Source organism: Diabrotica virgifera, chromosome 5 (assembly GCF_917563875.1).
Source record: "Diabrotica virgifera virgifera chromosome 5, PGI_DIABVI_V3a".
Taxonomy (NCBI): Eukaryota; Metazoa; Arthropoda; class Insecta; order Coleoptera; family Chrysomelidae; genus Diabrotica; species Diabrotica virgifera.
Window position 1 is genome coordinate 242047367 of NC_065447.1, and position 20900 is coordinate 242068266.

Sequence of the window (20900 nt, forward strand, 5' to 3'; positions counted from 1 at the left end):
GAATATGAAAATATAACTCTTTAGAAGGAGATTGGATGTTTCACCAACTCTCTACGATTTTTTTTCAAAAAGTTATAGCCTTCGACATTTGACCTCTTGGGATAAACAATTTATAATATCTAAGCAACAAATTCATTAATCTGGTTTTACAATTTTTTTTATGTTTAGAATTGAAAGATCTCTATTTTAAAGTTTTAAAAAATAATAAAAAAAATATTTGTACAATAAATAATGCAATTGTAAAAAACGGCCATTTTGCACCTTTCGCAGGCTGTTTTGCAATAACCAATTAACGAAATTAAACTTACTATACCTCAAATTGTAGGTTTTTTAATTTACTACAACTTTCTATAAAACAGTTTTTCTCTAAAATCAATATCCTAAGCTGCAAAATTAAAAATCATTAAAAATTGCAAATTTAACAAATTAACAATTAACAATTAACAAATACCCCACAGCCTGGGGTATATATGTAATTTGAGCGATCGATCAATAACTTTTACGAACAACAACAGCTAAGTAATTTTGTTAATTTCTTTTTAATTATTCTACTGATAGATTTATAATGTATAATATAGGTATGTGGAAACTAATTGAAACATAACATTGTATATATGTATTTATAAATAAATATTTTGAATCAGAAGTCTGTCTTTTGCGGCATGTAAAAGTTCCCTTGGATGATTAGTTGAGGGATTGCGTATTTCCCCCCTCTTATTGGATATAGCCCGGGTATCCAATTTTTCGTGCCTTGATCAAGTTGAGCAATTCTCTCTCAATATGTGCTCTTCTTAAGGCTTCCTCGTTTCTCAGCCTATCTGTCCATGGTATGCGGAACATGATTCGTGAGGTCCACATTTCAAAGGTCTCCAACTTATTAATCGAAGATCAGGGGCGTCATTTGAAATTTTGATTGGGGGGGGGCAAGCATTATATGCAATACATTATATATGATGTAATGATAAAAATTGATGTATTTTTTGTAAACTTCAGTCATTTTCAGGGTCGAGGGGGGGGGGCAAGTGCCCCCCGACCCTATCAAATGACGCCCCTGTCGAAGATATTTTCTTCAACAACCATGTCTTCATGCCGAATAGCACACCAAGAATATGGACCATACATAGCACTTAACCATTCTGTAACGGAGACTGAAGGAAAGATTGCAGTTACAAAGTAGAGGTTTAAATTTAATAAAAGATTGTCTTACTTGTTCGATACGCCATTTTATTTCTTGTTGAGGGTCCCATTGGCCATTTACCGTCATTCCCAATAGACCAGGAAGGATCTGTTTTTAGGTGGATGTGAGAGGTGGCATTCGGATTTTTGCGGATAAAGTAAGGTGATAACTTCGTTAATAACAATTGACTTAAAAAAAAAAGTGTTTCGCACAAAATAAAGTATATATTAAAAAAACAGTAAAATAATTAAAAAAAAACAAAATAAAAAAGCTACACAATGTACCAATGTACCTATCTATAAAAATAATATTGTAGAATGTACTTATGTTTATAAGAAATTTATGACTGTGAATCTGCAATCAATCACAAACAAGTCTGGCTAATTGGCTTTGCCAAAGCCATTTTTCAAAAAAAACACAATTGACTTATGCTCCTTCTCAAATATGCCCGGAACATTAATAAAAAAAAAATATTTCTTTCTTTGCTTATAAATTTAAAACGATTCATTTTGGAACAAAGTCGTATAGAAATAAAACAAAGATAATTACATTTTCTATCAGATACGATTAGTTAAAAATGTCTTAATTTAACACCCTTGCTGCAAAATAGCAATAAATATAAAATAAGGGGCAAAACAAGCCTGTCTTTATTTAATGTTTTTCCATCACTTAGGTTACACTTGGAACCTTCCTAATTCGCTTAGAAAATTTTTGTAATGTGCTAAAACCGTCCACCAAATTTTATTAAAATTGACTGACTAGATTTTGCATAATAATTTTGCAATCTAAACTTTTTTTAAAAAATTAAAATTTTTTAAAATCTTACACAACGAAAACTAGAACATGCAAAGATTTGTCAATTTTTTTACATATTATTATAAAGAAGCACTCCACGTATCTAATACACTTTACAGAATTGAAATTGGATTATTTAAGCAGCCTCAGAAATGTTTTAAAGTTATAAACAGTTTTTTGACTTATAAACAAATTATTAGTGCTGTGTCCAGGAGGGGGTGCTACGGGCTCCTTTATTTAGATGGACTTACCCAAGTTTTTTATGTGTTTTGACCCGTAAAACACGAATTTTTTGGGTAACAGTTGATCCGGATGTCGATAAGATTGTTATAAACAAAGAACTTGAGGAATTACATAACATCGATTTTTCGCAAAATAAAACATTTTTTTGTATTTCTTGGGTAATTCTAAGCAAAAAACGTTCTTACAAGTTTTTTCGTAGGATGCATAGTTTTCGAGATAAACGCGGTGGAAGTTTAAAAAAATCGAAAAATTGCAATTTTTGAACGAGAATAACTTTTGATTAAAAAATAAAATAGCAATTCTGCTGACAGCATTTGAAAGTTTAAGTCAAATTATACCGGTTTTAATTATTTGCATTGCTAAAAATTAATTTTTTTATTATTAAACAAAGCTATTTGTTTATAAGCCAAAAAATTGTTTATAATTTTAAAACATTGCTGAGGCCCCTTAAATAATCCGATTTTAATTCTGTAAAGTGTACTAGATAGGTAGAGCACCTCTTTATATGTAAAAAAATTAGCCAACTTCTAAATGGTCTACTTTTTGTTCAGAAAGATTTTAAAAAATTTGAACTTTTTTAAAAACATTTATATTACAAATTTATTATGCAAAATCTATTAGGTCGATTTTAATGAAATTTAGTAGACCGTTTAATTATAAGAATTTTCTAAGCGAATTACTAAGGTTCTAAGTGTCACCAAAGTGGTTAAGAAACATTGAATAACAACAGGCGTATTTTGCCTCCTTATTTTGTATTTATTGCTATATTGCAGAAAAGGTAATACCTTAAGACATTTTTGACCAGTCGTATATCATACAAAATTCAATTATCTTATTTTATTTCTGTACGACTTTGTTCCAAAACGAATCGTTTTAAAGTTATAAGCAAAGAAAGCAGAAAAAAATCGATGTTTTTCGAAATTTTTAAATATTTTAATTTTTTTATTAATGTTCGGGCATATTTGAGAAGGATCATAAGTCAATTATTATTACTGAAGGTGTCACCTAACTTTATCTGCAAAAAATCCGAATGCCACCTCTCACATCCAAAAATACACGTTTTTTTACAGATTAGTCCTGGTCTACAAGTATTTGAATGTTTTCACATGTTCGATTGGAGCATTATCTACTTGCAGTTGTACTCTTAAAAGTGCGTCCTTTCTTATTGCCATGCATTTAGTTTTTCCAGCATTTATCTTCAAGCCATATGTTTTCCCTGCGGGTATTTATCTATTTTATTTATCATCGACTGGATATCATGTTCGTTATCTGTGATTATCGCGGTGTCGTCGGCATAACGAATGTTATTTATCGCGTACCCGTTGACCTTTATAGGTATCACAGTCAGTGCCTTCAAGTGCCTCTGCAATATCATTCTCTACATAGAGATTGAACAGCACAGGAGACAAAATACACTCCTGTCGCACCCCTCTTAAAATTTCAAAATCCTCTTTGTTCGTTGATTTGTTCAGCCTCACTCGTGCTTTTTGATTCCAATAGAGATTCTGGATAGCTCTTATATCTTTCTCATCAATATTATCATTGTCCAGCATTTTTATCATTGCGTCGTGTTTTACGGTGTCAAGCGCTTTTTCATAGTCGAGGAATGTGATGATTATATCCTTTCGTTGTTTCTTTCGTACAAGTGTATTCAAGCAGAATGCTGCTTCGCGTGTCCCGAGTCCGTTCTTGAAACCAAATTGTGTATCGCCGCTTAGCTCTTCTAGATTTCTGAACATTCTTGTTTGGAGTATGCGAAGAAATACTTTAAGCAAATGACTCATTACACTAATGAGTCTGTGGTCCTTGCACCTTGTCGCTCTTTGTGATTTAGGGATCATTATAAAGGTTGAACAAAGCCAATCCGTTGGAGTGTGGCCGGTGTTATACATATATGGCATTGAAAATTGTTACCAGCATGCCAATGTTGGCATACTCAAACAGTTTTAAGGCTTCCGTAGTAATGCTGTCCAGTTCAGGGATTTGCTCAGTTTTGCTATTTTTATAGCGTACTCCATCTCGGCACGAATAATGGGAGGGCCGGAAAAAGTTTAGGAGACTATTAAATAATATATGACACTCGAATCATAAAACTCTTAATTTTTAAATTAAGAATATCATGAATTGGCTTGACTTTATAAATAATCAAAAATTTTTGTTCAAAATCAGCCTAAAGAAATTATGAAACCTTAGTTCATCATCATCATGTAGCGCTACAACCTTGAGTAGGTCCTGGCTGACTGTACAACTTTCTTCCAATTTGTTCGGTCTTCCATCAATCTAGGGTCAAATGGAATGTTCATTTTTCGGAGATCTGATTGGATGTTAGCTCTCCATCGCATCCTGGGACGTCCGAGTGGTCTTTTGCCTGTAGGAATCTCTTCCCATACCAGTTTTACAAGTCTCTCGTTATGAAGTCTGTGCACGTGGCCTGTCCATCTTAGTCGCTATGATTTAATTTCTTGGACAATATCGGTGTCATTGTAGAGTGCTTTTAATTCGATGTTGGTTCTGATACTGGTTTGTGTTAATGTCGTGATGAGGTCCGAAAATTTTTTTTAAGTAGGGGAGAGTTGGACAAAACCGGGTAGGTTGATAAAACCGGGTACCCCTTAATTCTTCTAACTGTCTGCTGCTATCTATTAGACAATGTTAAAATTAGTGTCCCTTTACCACCAACAGTCGTGTGTATTCATTTCTACCTCATTTGAGTAATCTGTGCCGGAGCAGTAAGACCTCACCTGTTTTTTGATGCAGGAAACTCGATTTTTAAGGTAATTTAATAGCTGTTTTCTCCTCTAATGAATAACTAATGGCCATTTCAAAATTTAATACATGTAACCTAGTATATTATCTTTAATTTGGCCAAAAATTTTTAATATTATATCATAATTTAAAAATTTAAATAACATTTAATGTCTTGTTTACGAGTTTGACAAAACCGGGTAGTCCGAAATTCGACAAAACCGGGTACCCGATTTTATCAGACCTCTTGTTACTTCCAGTTTCTGCAGTGGTTTTTTTGCTTTTATTTAACTACAACGTGTGGCTTCTTCTGTTGAAGAAGCCAGTAAGAAAGCTAGTAGGAAAAATGTAAAAAAATCTCCAGTCGTAAAAAGAATAAAACTAAATGAACTGGACAAAAAAAAGAAAAAACGTGGTAAAAAGGGCTGCACCAAAAACAAAATTTTGGAGAGTTTGGAGGAAGAAAGTAATAATGACGATGCGTGTCTATATTACAATTAACTCTTTAAAATTATAATGCGAAGGAAGGCTGGATAAAATGTGTGTCTTGCACAAAATGGGCTTATGACGTCTGTAGTGCCTATGATGATGTAAATGAAGTTTTTATTTGTGACTTCTGTTCATATATTTTCGACTTTTGTTCACATACTTTTAATAAATATTTTATTTTCTGCCCATTAGTATTTTTACATGGTAATTAAGTTACTACCCGGTTTTATCATACCGGTTGGACAAAACCGGGTGTTTTGCAATATTTTCATAAAAATAAAAGAAACTAAAAATCTAAGAATATTCTTAAAAATTGGCATTGGCATATCAAACTTAAGTCATTTGAGAATATTTCAATCTGCAGCAAACATTTGCTACTCTCACATAGCAAAAGATACGGACGGTTTTTGGAGTGGTACCCGGTTTTGTCCAACTCTCCCCTACTTTTCGTTCAAAACGTCTGAGCTTTTCTTCGTTTGATTTGGTCATGGTCCACGTTTCGCATCCATATGTTAGTACAGGTCTGACGATGGATTTATAGATTTTCATCTTGGAACTTCTTGTAAGATTTTTTGATTTTATAAGCTTATCCATTGCGAATAGACAGCGATTTGCTGATTGGATTCTGTCTTTTATTTTTTCAGTAACATCGTTGTCACCTGTGATTACGGCCCCCAGATACTTAAAACGTTGTACTCTTTCGAAATTGAAGGTGTTGACCGTCACATTTTGTCATATCCTGTCTCTTCGTGTCGTTCTATTAATACTTTTATTTTAGATTTACAGTACTTTTTTAAGAATAACGTCTACATCTTTATCGTCATGCCTTTCATCAACGGCGGAGAAATGTTCTACCACTTAAGATCTACCAAGAAATTCGACGAAACGCTCTCTAAATTCTACGCAGCTCAGGTTACGTTAGCCTTTGAATACATGCATCATATGGGCGTTGTCTACAGAGACCTGAAGCCAGAAAATATTTTGATAGACTCGACGGGATACTTGAAGATCACCGATTTAGGCTTTTGCAAGAAGATCGACAGTCAGAGGACATATACATTGTGTGGTAAATCAGTTATCAGTTACTATGCTCTGTTTTTAAACCAGGAGGAGCAATTCAAATTTACCGCGCCGTAATGGTGGTTTGTAATTGGTCCAATCGCAGGCAAGTTTACTCCACTGTTATGAAATTTTGACACTATTGACATTTATGAAATTTTAACAATATTGGTATTTCATAGGTTAATTAAGTTATATCGGCGATTTTTTGAGTTTTCCTCGTTATTCCTTTAATTTTTAGATTTTTAGTCTGCTTAGTCTAGAGAACAGTTGTTTTTAGAACTTTTTAGCGACGTATTAGTATAATATAATATTTATGGATTACTTTCGAAGATCGACATTATCAACTATAAAGAAGATGTATATGCGGTGACTTTTCTAGTGACTTCCTTGGATGCAAATCTGTCTTTTTAGTTTACTCCTCCTGGTTTAAAAACAAGGCTTAGTAGTCTAATAAGTAAGCTTCTTTAAAATTAAAAACATGTCTTTCCAGAAAATTTGTTTATTTTTTCTTTTAGTATTTTGCAACTCCTTTATTATTTCTATATCTCCTTTCTGTAACCCTTCTATCCTTTTTTGGATAGACAGATAGATTATAGATTTTTCTTCAGGATATGCTAATGCTTTTGTTATACAGGGTGTTTCATTAATAATTGTCCATATAGTCACTGGAGAAACTTTAGCACAAAATACGAAGATTTAACCTAAAACACTTAAATAAAATGTGGTTCCTTACTGAGTTACAGGGTGTTTTATCTAAAAATTTAAAAGCTCAGCATTTTAAAACTATTTGACGTATACTTTTCATACTTGGCAAAAAGTGCGACTACTAGACACCCTACTAAATTATGATAAACAAACGTTTCTAGCTGCTACCAGAGGCGTACGACAGGGGATAGTGAATGATTGACCCTTCTCAAATTCTACTCCACTGGAGGAATTACTATTTTAGTGCCATTTTTAGATTCTACAATACTGTCTACGTAAATAATATACTCCTCATTGGTAACGATTAAGTCATTAGTTTTCGAGATATATGAAGTTAAATATGAAACAGCACAGTTATTTTGATTAATTTATGATAATATGATTCATATGATTAAAATTTAAAAATTATTTGTACCCAGTACTTTAAAACTATTTGGCGTATCCCTATAATACTTGGCATAAAGTGTAGGTACTGTACACCCTACTAAATTAAGATAAATAAACGTTTCTAGCTACTACCAGAGGCGTACGACAGGGGATAGTGGCTGGTTGACCCTTCCCAAATTCTACGTCACTGACGAAATTTCTATTTTAGTGTAATTTTTTGATCTTGAAATACTTTTTATGTAAATAATATACTCTTCATTCGTAACGATAAAATGATTAGTTTTCGAGATATTTGAAATTATTAAAAATGAAGCGACACAATACACTGATCAAAATAACCGCGTCGTTTCATTTTTAACTTCAAATATCTCGAACACTAATGACTTTATCGTGACGAATGAAGAGTATATTATTTTCATAGAAAGTATTGTAGAATGTAGAATCCAAAAATTAAACTAAAATAGCCATTTCGTCAGTAGCGTAGAATTTGGAAAGGGTCAACCATTCACTTTTCCCCGTAGTACGCCTCTGGTAATAGCCATAGACGTTTGTTTAACATAATTTAGTAGCTTGTACAGTACCTATACTTCCTGCCAAGTATTAAAAGAATACGTCGAATAGTTTTAAAATGCTGAGCAAAAATGGTTTTTAAATTTTTAGATAAAACACCCTGTAACTCCGTAAGGAACCACATTTTATTTAAGTGTTTTAGGTTAAATCTTCGTATTTTGTGCTAAGGTTTCTCCAATTACTATATGGACAATTATTAATGAAACACCCTGTATACAATAGTCTGTATGTGAAATTATGACTACTTATTTATTTATGACAAGATCATTTATCATTATCATAACAGAATATTGCAGATGCAGATGCAATATTCATCATAAAGGAAATTACTGAGAAATCACTAGAGTATAATAGACCAGATGCATAATTTTCTGCAGATGCAGATGCAATATTCATCATAAAGGAAATTACTGAGAAATCACTAGAGTATAATAGACCAGTATTTCTATGTCTGATTGACAACAGAATAAAACTCAAAGATCTAATCCATGTTCTGTATCATGGAGAAGTTCCCCTACAACAAAATGGAAATCAGAATAGATGGACAACTTACAGAACCTATTGATATAGGCAACGGAATAAGACAGAGGAAGAGGATACAATATAAGAAACAGAGAAGTAAAAATGCTCTGTTACGCAGACGACGCAATATTGATAGCCAAAGATGAAAAAAGTCTGCAAAAATTGGTCCACAGATTATCATAAGAACAAAAGAATTCAATATGACAATCTCATGTCAGAAAACTTAAATAGTAGTAATCGGCAAAAAACCAACCAGATGTAAAATAGAAATTGATGGCATCAGTCGATATTGAACAAGTGATGGAAATAAAATACCTTGGTATTACACTGTCCAGCTATGAAGATCTGGACAAAGATGTGAAAAATCAAGTACAAAAAGCAAATAGACGGACAGGATGCTTTAATAACGGTGTCGTTGCAGATGCGGTCGTAGCATTTGCGATCACGGCTATTATCGTTGCATTTGCGGTCATACAAAAATATGTTGATTTTATCGTTGCATGTGCGGTCATTGCCTAATAAACAAATAATATTTTTACCTTTTTCTACCACTATCACATGAATAATTCTATAACCAAATTTTTGTAAGATTTAAATAATATTTACCATAGACGTTGATAAGAGGAGAAAATGCTTACTAATAATTTTATTACGGCAAAAAGTGTTTTGATATAAAAAAACTTGCTTCTTTTGAGAATTTAGTGAAATTATGTGCACTAATTAAAAAAAATGAAGATAGTTGATTTAATAAACCTTAGTGTCACCTAAATAAAATATTAGAGAATTGTTGATTAATTCTATATAAATTGGCTACCTTACTGTTTGTGTCAAATGTTAAAAAGTATTATAAATTTAAAAACTTCCCTAAGATGCTTTCATGTCTTTTTATATTTAATGTGTATTAGTTAAGTACAAACATTTTAAAAAATCCTTCACATTTTATCCAGGCTTAGGACTGGCTATGATGAATCATAGGCACGTTTAATTTTTGTTTTGTTTTTTTTTATCTTTTTTTAGCTTTTTTTATCTATTTTTTCTGTTGTTTTATCTTTGTTTTTTTGTCATTTTTTTTTATTTTAATGTTTTTATTTAGTGAAATTTTTGAATATTTGCCACGGACACCAAAAATAATTTTATATCACAAGAGCGCTGCAATAGTTCTGTTGCACTCTTTATCCTATTATCCAGTTGAATATACATTTTCTTTCGTTTCTTATTTTCTAGGTTTAAGTCCATTCTATTTAATATGAAATCGAAATATTCTGCTTCTTTTCTTAAATTTTTTATGAGAATGTATATGTTTGGATGAGGTTTCTTTAACATTCTGTTTAACCGGTTGTTCCATCCTTCCACAGCATTATTTGTTCGGTGTCGGAGGCCATGGCAATTCCACATATTCATGTTAATCACTGGATTTTATAGCCATTCGTTAACGAAGTAATCATAAAATTTTGTGAAATTTTCATCTTCCGGAGAATCAGATTGAATAATTAGCCACCCGTCTTCTTTTTGCTCCAAAGGTAAGTATGCCAATGCAGAATACATTCTTAAATGAAGTCTAACGTTATTGTCGTTAATGTATTGTGTTGTCAGTCCGATCGACTGAATCTTCCTCCAAAGCGACTGATTAAAATGGTAGTTGCATCCATCCAGTCTAACATCTGGGAAAACAGTTTTGAGAGCTTGAATAACAGCATCTTCAAAAGCAAGCGTCACTGTTTTTGGTTTCCATCCGCCTAGTTTTTTTGTCAGTATTGTAAACAGCCCTCTATACGTTTTCATTTTTTGTCTGGTAGAAGCGCATACAACACAGGAACAATTCTTGTTTCGTCGTCAGTGCTGCCCATGTCAACATGCATGGTATATATTTGTGTAAACTGTTTGGAGGAGCTCTTAAATGTACCATCGACAAAAAAAATCTGGGCCCGGATTACGTACACTCGATACGCATCGTATCCGCCATGTTTTCCCATAAGGCGCTACAGTAAAACATGGCGGATACGATGCGTATCGAGTGTACGTAATCCGGGCCCTGTTTTTGTTGCTAACGTTTCCTTTGCTTTCGAAGTCGAAAAACATAAAATTCTTTCTCCTTCTTCAGTGTCGTCAAAACACAAAAAACTCTGACCATCTTCTAATGTCAACATTTCCAGTGGGATATCTATTTCAATAGACGACGCTGGTTCTGGTCCGACACCAGTTTGTAAATGTCTTGAACGACAAAGTGTAGACTTACGTCTTACGTGACGCATACAAAGGAATTTCACTTACAAAATCGAGTCCTTTTGTAAAAAGCTTTTCGAACTCTTCCCTGTAAATGTCTGGGGTTGGAGTGTCTTCTTCTCGAGCTCTCTTTTTTGAAATGTACGTAGCCTTTTTTACTTCTAAGAGAGCTACATCGGGAACACAAGTGTGTTGGTTGACTTCGAGTAATTCCGTCAGTTTTGTCTTCATCCTCCCTTTACAGTTGTGGTGACGTTCTTTTACACATACCCAAGTTACAACATCTTCCTTATTCTTCCTATATTTTCGATACTGCATGATATCCAGCGTGAAGTGCAGAAGGTTTTCCCTTGGTGGTTTCAATCACTTCAAAATTTTCCATTATTATAAGTTGTTACGTACTGCACTAAACAATCTCTCAAACTAACAATATACAAATAATATGCATTTGTTTTTATATTTAGATTTTGGTAATTCTCCCCCCAACCTTTATAATTAGGCAAATACAAACTCTCCAAAAATCCGTAATGAGAGGATTATTGTGGTTTAGTCATTACTGTTTTCATTACCTATTGTTCGAAATATAGATAAGGATTAAAATATTTCAATAGGGTCCACCGGGCCTGCTAATAACTCGGGTGGTTACTAATTTACGACCTTTTTACATTTCTAGCTTTTAAGTAAAATGTCTGATCGCAAGTGCAACGTTACCTGCCAAAATATTTTGGATTGACCGCTTTTGCAACGAAAATTACCTTGACCGCATATGCAACGACCGCATCTGGACCTATTTCTTAATAACACTATATGGCGAAACCGACATATTAACACCAAGATGAAGTCAAGAATTTATAAAGCCAGTGTAAGATCAATAATAACATACGCATCAGAAACAAAACCCGACACAGCCACAACACAAAGACTACTGGAAACTTGGAAACGGCAGAGTTGATAGTAGTGAGAAGAATTATAGGAAATACGCTGAGATCTCGAAAGAAGGATAAAGTAAAAGCCATTAGAAGAAAATGTAACGTACTGTGTATAAACGAGAGGACACTAAATAGAAAAAGAATGAAACAACCACATAAGCAGATTGGGGGAGACCTGTATGATCAAAGTAGCAAGAGATAAATCACCAATCGGTAGAAGTATCGGCCGACCCCGCAAATGATGGAGTGATAACCTTCAATAGAGGTATCAATCCGCCAATGAACAAGCAGATTTGCTTATGAAGATCATTTATCCATTTCGCAATCGCAGTGCCGGATTAACCATTATGCAAAGTAGGCAGTTGCCTAGGGGCCTAGGGGCCTAGGGGAAATAATAATAATAATTAGAATTAAATAAGAACTATAAATCATAGTTATGTTAAAAAATTCAAATATCGCGGAACACCATAAAAGTGATGGTGGACGTATAAAACTACATTACAATGCCTACTTTTATTCACATAGAAAGTCTATGCTGTGGGAATAAATCACTAATAAATGCCCTTTGGTAGAAGAAACAGTATTACAGATGGAAATAAGAAAAAAATTCGAGGGTGGAGCAGAAAACGCAAGAAAAAGCAGGAGAAAGAAAAGATCCTTAAGCAAGATCTAAAACAGAAGCAAAACTTATTCAAACTCAGTTTCACACAGAAATCCATAGCTAGTGAAGCTGCAGCCAATGAATATACACGTGATGAAATAGAAATTACTGAGGGAAGCATAACCTTCGTAACTAAAGAAGATGAAAAAACATGTAACGACAGTTATATTCCAGTTCAAGAAGTTAAAGAACCAGAAACCAAAATTGCCTCAAGATTCTTAATCCGGGTCTGCGCAATCGTAAGGTCTTTTGTCTTTTAGCTGTCCTCGTCTTTCAACATACTTGTGCAACGATTCCTATAAAGGAACTTTATGGATTAATATGATAGAGTTTTTATTTAGGTACTCCCGAATATTTAGCACCTGAAATAATTCTAAGTCAAGGATACAATTTTTCCGTGGACTGGTGGTCTCTGGGCGTGTTAATATATGAAATGTGCGCAGGTTTTCCTCCGTTTTATGCCAAAGATCACATGAAACTATACGAGAGGATCGTTACTGGAAAGTTCACCTGTCCTCCTCACTTTTCCAGGGCAGTGAAGGATTTGGTCATCAATATTTTACAAGTTGACAGGAGTAAAAGGTAAGACGTTTGTTTTTATATTAAAAGGAATTATACAGAGTGACTTTTATGTATGGAATCCCTCAATTATCTCGGAAACGGCTTGCACGATTTTTATAGATTTTGGTGGGTAAGGGTTTTCTAATGCGGCCGATATTATACGGCCGAGATCTTCCGTTTTTCTGGAAATCTAATAAACTTTCTTATTTCGAATGGAACACCCTTTATATTTTTTAGCTTTTGAACTCCTTAAGAAATACTGATTATTTTTCATGTTACATTCCCTATACCTAAATGCCATAACTTGGGAGTTATTGCTGCATTTATTAAAAAAAATTAAACAAATTACAAAAATCAATTTTTTCGGTCCGGGTAGACATTATTTTACATTATCTGGATCATTGGGAACAAAAAATTTCTTTTATTATTTTTCTTTAAAGTTATGGTTTTCGAGTTATAAACAATTTAAAATTGAAAAAAAAAATCGAATAATGACGATTTTCAAGGTTCAACAACACAGACAAAAAATATAATTTTTCAAATTAGAAAGTACCTAAATTCAAGCTCAAACTTTCTTCTATCAGCTCGACATAAGATTTTTTGGCACGTTTTATTCTAAAACATTACTTTTTAATTGTTAATGAAGCGCATATGAGAGGACGGACAATTAAAAAACGATGTTCTAAAATGAAACCAGCTCAAATTACTTATCGGTAACTGATAAAATAAGGCTTTAACTTGAATTTAAGTACTTCGTAGTTTCAAAAATAATATTTTTTACTTATGTTTTTGAACCTTGAAAATCGTCATTTTTCGATTGTTTTCAGTTTTAAATTGTTTATAACTCGGGCCGAAAATAATGTCTACTCGGGCCAAAACAATTAATTTTTATAATTTGTTTAAATTTTTTTAAAATTAATGTATCAATAACTCCTGACTTATGGCATTTAGGTATAGGGAATATAATATAAAATCTAATCAGTATTTGTTAATGACTTCAAAACGCAAAAAATATACAGAGTGTTGCATTTGAAATAAGAAAGTTCATTACATTTTAAGAAAAACGGAAGATCTGACAACAATGTAATTACCACTATACTATCGGCCGCATTAGAAAACCCTTATCCACCAAAATCTATAAAAATCGTGCAAGCCCTTTCCGAGATAATTGAGGGTTTCCATACATAAAACTCACTCTGTATCTAGTGATATGAGACCTATCGTTACAAGAATATCAATTAAATCAGAAACACAGACTAAGTTCACATTTACAGGAAGTCTACTTCTAACTTCCATCGAACCAAGTAATCTACATCATCAGAAATTGAAATCAGCATCAATCTGTACGTTTCCACTGCTGGACTTAGGTCATCCTCTGTATTTATCTTGTGCGGCTTGCATCCAGTTACTGCTAACATGCTTCATGTCGTCAGTGCACGTAATTGGTGCTCATTCTCGGCTCCGTAGTGCTTCTTTTCTTGGACTCCACTCGACAATACGTTTTGTCCATCGGTTGTCTGGTAATTTGATCCAGACTACTGGATCTGTTTAATGAAGTATACAAAACCGGAAAAATCCCTCAGGAATGGTTGGTGTCCACCTTTGTAACAATACCAAAAACAATATATGCCAAAGATTGTTCGGACTATAGGACAATATCACTAATAAGCCATACCCTCAAAATATTTCTAAACGTGATTCATGGAAGATTATACAGAAAGCTAGAAGACGATATGGATGATACCCAATTTGGGTTCCGCAAAGGACTTGGAACAAAAGAGGCATTGTTTGCGTTTAATGTCCTCTCTCAAAGATGCTTAGATATGAACCTGGACATCTATTCCTATTTAATCGACTTCGAAAAAGCGTTCGACAGGGTCCAACATAAAAAATCATTGAAAAACAGAGATATAGACAGACGAGATTTACGAATTATCATCAAACTGTATTGGAATCAAAAGGCCAATATAAAGATAGAAGAACAAGAGTCCGAGAATATTGATATAAATAGATGAGTAAGGCAGGGTTGTGTTCTGTCGCCGCTACTGTTTAACTTGTACAGTGAAGCCATATTTCAGGAAGCGATAACGGAACTAAGTGATGGAATCTATATAAACGGAAGAATAATAAATAACATAAGATTCGCTGACGACACCGTTTTAATGGCAGACACCCTGGAATCGCTCCAAGAATTGTTAAATAGAATTAACGATTATTGCATTCGATATGGACTAAAAATAAACAAGGAAAAAACTAAATTTATGATTGTCTCAAAAATACCAACATGGAAATGAAAGGGTAATGATAGAGCAAACCCAAATAGAAAAAGTAAAGACATACAAATATCTGGAAATCCGAGTTGATGACAACAATAATTAAAGCAAAGAAATTAAAGTCCGAATTGAAACTGCAAGGCAAGCATTTATAAGAATGAAGACACTGCTTACAAATAAAGACCTTCAGTTGCCTCTCAGATGCTACATATTTTCTATACTATGCGGAATGGAAGCTTGGACATTGAAGAGACAACACATAAGAAAAATAGAAGCGTTCGAAATGTGGTATTACAGAAGAATATTGAAAATTCAGTGGGTTCAAAGGATTACCAATGTTGAAGTGCTACGACGTTTAAATAATGAGTTAGAAATTATGAACAGTATAAAAACAAGAAAACTGGAATATTTGGGTCACATTACCACAGGAGAAAAATATGAGTTGCTGAGAATTATTATGCAAGGAACAAAGAAGGATCCAAGGAAGAAGAAGCATAGGACGAAGACGCATCTCCTTGCTGAGGAACCTTAGAGAATGGTTTAACTGTAGTTCATTACAGCTGTTTAGAGCAGCAGCCAACAAAGTGACCATAGCCATTATGATATTTAACCTCCGATAGGAGATGAAACTTTAAGAAGAAGATCTCAGAGAGACACCCACCATCTGGCGCTCCATAGCCTTCTGAGTTACGCGAATCTTGTTCACTACTTTTTTGGGGGTTAATGTTCCCGATCCATAAGTGAGCACAGGTAACACACATCGAATAACATAAAACACGGGTGGGGTGTAACTTTAAAAATCTTAAATAGGAGCCCTCATTTTTTATTGCAGATTTGGATTCCGTACGTAAAAATAAGTAACTTTTATTCGAGACATTTTTTCGAAATATGGATATATGGCGCCATAATGGGAAAAACAATATTTATTAGCGCCATCTATTAACAATTCTAAAAAATGTTTCAAATAAATATTACTTATTTTTTCACGAGGAATCCAAATCTGCAATAAAACATGAATTTAAGATTTAAGATTTTAATGTTAACCCCCACCCCACCTCCAGGGGGTGGAGTGGAGAGTCGTGTTTGATGTTATTCGATAGGTTCTTGAAAAATATTAAATAAGTATTTTTTGGTCTTTTATTTGGAAGGATATATATAGACCGTTTCTATAACGATATATCGTTTTTTCGTTTATCGTTTAAAAAATTTCTCGAATAAAACTTGCTTATTTTTACGTAATCAATCCAAATCTGTAATAACAAATGGGGATTTCCATTTAAGATTTTAAAGCTACCCCCACCCCACCTCCAGGGGATGGAGTGAGGGATCGTCTTTAGTGTCATTCGATAGATTTTTCAAAAATATTAAACGCGTATTGTTCAGTTTTTCGATCCAATCATCATTTCGATCGTCCCGCGAATTATTCGATCATCCAAGGCCAAGGCGACGAGCTCCACCCTGGGCACCAGGTACCTCGGAGACCATCTCCGTCATGAAATGTGTGTTCACTGACCTCCAAAACCCCCATATATTACTATATCCTTCAATATTTCCAGAGTTCTAAATTTTTCATTTTCCATCTCTACAAGATGCACTTTGAAAATGTATTTTCTCATGCACAAATTTTTTTGCCGGAGATCAATTTAGTTCACAAAATTGCCCGACACTCTCTTGAATTGAATGCAAAAAGTTGCATGACGATTCATCTTACTGCACAAAATTCCTAGGTTTTGGGCTTTTTAGTGCTTCGTTGATTCGTCTATATAGTCAAGCTGATTGTTAAACCAGCAGCCAAGATATTTGTATTCGTGTAAATATTCAAGCTATTGGTGGTTCACTTATATTGGATTTGCTATTACACACTTAATTATTTCTCATTTCATTTTATTCTATTTTTTTTTGTCAAATTGTTAACGCTTACAGTTGAAACTATTAGTATGGTATAGTTAGACCCAAACCCAGACATCCAAAGTAAAGGTTTTCCTTCAACACCAAATTGTTCTATATGGTCCACATATTGTTCAGTAAAAAGTTACGTTACACCATTTTGAGCGTCCGGTTTGGGGGGGGGGGAGATGGGGGAGAAGTCTGTAAATTAGTAGTTTTTTTACGTTTTTCGTCAATATTTCTAAAACTATTCTTTAGCGTAAGGAATGTTCTATAGAAAAATGTTCTACATCAAATTTAAAACAAAAAAGGTTCTATACATAATTGTTATAAAATCAACGGTTCCAGAGTTACGGAGGGTGAAAAGTGGAGGTTTTCGATACTTTTTATATTTACCGATTTCTCCCCCCTCCCCCCCCCAAACCCGACGCTCAAAATGATGTGACTTTTTTCTGTGAACATTATGTGGACCATATAGAACAATTTGGTGTTGGAGGATAACTTTCACTTTGGATGTCTGGATTTTTGGTATAGTTATATCATAAATATTGCCCAAAAAATATAAAAAGTATCGAAAACCTCGACTTTTCACCCTCCGTAACTCTGGAACCGTTGATTTTATAACAATTATGTATAGAACATTTTTTGTTTTAAATTTCATGTAGAACATTTTTGTATATAACATTGTTTACGCTAAAGCATAGTTTTACAAATATTGACGCAAAACTTAAAAAAACTACTAATTTACCGGCTTCTCTCCCATCTCCCTCCCAAACCGGAAGCTCAAAATGGTGTAACTTTTTACTGAACAATATGTGGACCATATAGAACATTTTGGTGTTGGAGGAAAACTTTTACTTTGGATGTTTGGGTTAGGCCTTTTTTTGGACCAGTTATACTTACTACCTCCGTAACTTTGGAACCATTCATTTTAGAAAGATTATGCATAGGGCCTTTTTTATTTCAAATTTAATGTAGAACAATTTTGTATAGAGGATTGTTCATGCTAAACCGCGTAGTTTTAGAAATATTGGCGAAAATTTAAAAAACTACGAATTTACCGATTTCTCCCCCCTCTACCCCCCAAACCCGACGCTCAAAATGGTGTGACTTTTTTCTGGACATTGTGTGGACCATATAAAACAATTTAGTGTTAAAGGATAACTTTCACTTTGGATATCTGGGTTATGCCATCTTTTGGTTCAACTATACTATTAGTCCAAGTAATGAAGCTTAAAATACGACAAAACCTCGCAATTTTTACAGAATGGATTGATTTGCTTGAAAATTTTGAGAATAAGTAGTGGATAGTCCAAGGATCAAAATCTATATGAGGCCGAAAGGCGCTTTTACCATGGGGGTGGTTGCCACCCCATCTCGGGGGTGGAAATTTTTTATTTTAATTTGACCGCAAAAGTTGGTAAACACATTCATTCTAAGCAAAAACGTTCTATACATTTTTTTGATAAAGGTAATAGTTTTCGATTTATTCGCTATTGAAAGTGTTGGTTTAAATCGAAAAAATCATTGTTTTTAATCAGTTTTCTGCTAATAACTCAAAAAGTTTTCGTTCTATCAAAACAAGTTTGCTTAACAAAAATATACCTTTTTAAAAAATAAACAAAACTGTTTTTTATAGTTTGCTTTAAGACCAATAGTAATCGAGCTATACTTTATTATATGTTAGCTCTTCTTCGTAAAATGTTAAATATTGTTGTTTCAAAGTCAAAAGACGGGAAAACTATGCATTTTTCGAGGATAACTTGTTCAATCTAATTTAAAGTATCTAAAAATATCTATCTCCAGAAAGAAAATAGTCCCTAGCTCAAAAATTAAGTGACTTATAGTAAAAAGAATGTCTGTCCCTATTTTTTTCAGCAAAAAAGTGATCGGATACTTCCCCCTACTCTCCACTCTAATTAAAATTGGTCATTAACCTTATTTGGTCTTCTTAATTTATGTCTTATTAATAGGTTCTAGAGGTTTGACCGGCTTAGAATGATTAGTTTTTAAAAAGAATTGAGTTAAATGCGAATAACGAATTTTTGTAGTTTGGTAAAAAATAACTTTTCTTCAGAATAGAAAGATTAGCATCAGATTTACGGAAAAAATACTTAAATATAAAATTGTAGCTTATTTAATTACCAAGAACTTGGATTGCAAAAATTTTTTCTACGGCAAAAATTGAGTGAGCTATTGAATATTAAAGATTGTAATAACATGCAAACACCACCTTTACCAACCCCTTCAAAGTCACCTCTTTTTGCGAATGATGATTTTAAAAGGATATAATATTGATAGCATTATAGATCCTGTAAAAACCTACAAAATTCTTTGTTAACAAACTTTCTAGGATAAAAAATAAAAAAGTTACTGTTAAAAAATTAATATATTTTTTTGAAAAAAAAGGAGATATTCAATTGGAAGCATAATAATGTAAGTTAGCGGTGTTCTTAGTCATCGGCCTTATTCATTCTTCTTTATTTATGTATTAATATTATATTCCAGAAGTTTGACTGGCTTAGAATGATTATTTAAAAAAAATGGAGTTAAAAACGAATAACGAATTTTTGTAGTTTGGTAAAAAATGCCTTTTTCTTCAGAATAGAAAGATTAGCATCAGAGATACGAAAAAATATTTAAATATAAAATTGTAGCTTATTTAATTCCCAAGAACTTGGATTGGAAAACTTTTTTCTACGGCAAAAATTGAGTGAATAGTAAATGAATATAATACCGAAAAACATTGATTTTTCGATATAAAACTAACACTTTCGATAGCGAATAAATCGAAAACTATTATTTTCATCAAAAAAATGTATAGAACATTTTTTGCTAAGTATGAATGTTTTTATCAACTTTTGCAGTTAAAATATAATAAAAAATTTCCAGCCCCGAGATGGGGTGGAAACCACCCCCATGGTGAAAGCGCCTTTCGGCATCATATAGATTTTGATCCTTGAACTATCTACTACTTATTCTCAAATTTTCAAGCAAATCGATTCATTCTGTAAAAATTGCGAGGTGAAAAGCTTCGGTTCCTGGACTATATACTATATTGAACAAAATAAAGCTCAAAGCCTCCAAATTGTTATTTCTTGCAGATTTGGTGTGATGAAGGGAGGTTCGAGAGACATTAAAGGCCACGAATGGTTCAAAACTGTTGACTTCGATCAGATATTTGCCAGAAAGTACAAACCTCTCTTTGTACCTCCTGTACAAGGCCAAGGGGACACTAAGTTCTTCGACGAATACGGAGAAATGAAACTCCGTGAAGGCTCCTTCAATGAATACGAAGAAGAATTTAAGTCGTTCACACTTAGGTGATTCTTTTGTTTTTATTTTTTCCGTATACATGTTTTTTTTTGTACATAAGGCTACTATTATTATTTCTTATGAAAAAATATAAATTTTATTTGAGTTTTATTTCGGCTGCTAATTGTCTATACATATTTTCTAAAAATATTGTACTGATCTTTTTGACTTTGAGTTTACAGGCTGTTGATTATGTCAAAAAAAGGCTAAAAGGAGCTACAACGTTAAATGGGTTTTATTGTTTCATATGTTGAATAGACCCTCAAATATGAAAAAACCGCGGAGTGCTACCATTTACCGGGCGTGTTTTTGAGAAAGGAGAATTATTTCGTAAGCACTACGGTGCATTAGGGTGA

The 20900-nt window shown here is 33.3% G+C and overlaps 1 protein-coding gene across 2 annotated transcripts in view; it reads left to right on the plus strand.

The window, feature by feature from the left end:
- Positions 1 to 20900, plus strand: part of LOC114331965 (cAMP-dependent protein kinase catalytic subunit 1-like) — a 75129-nt gene that overhangs the window by 5590 nt on the left and 48639 nt on the right. For both annotated transcript variants that reach the window (XM_028281659.2, XM_028281658.2), the window contains exons 2-4: positions 6228 to 6515; positions 12850 to 13090; positions 20334 to 20552. In XM_028281659.2, the coding sequence (XP_028137460.1) occupies positions 6228 to 6515; positions 12850 to 13090; positions 20334 to 20552 (748 nt within the window). The remainder of the gene's footprint in view (positions 1 to 6227; positions 6516 to 12849; positions 13091 to 20333; positions 20553 to 20900) is intronic.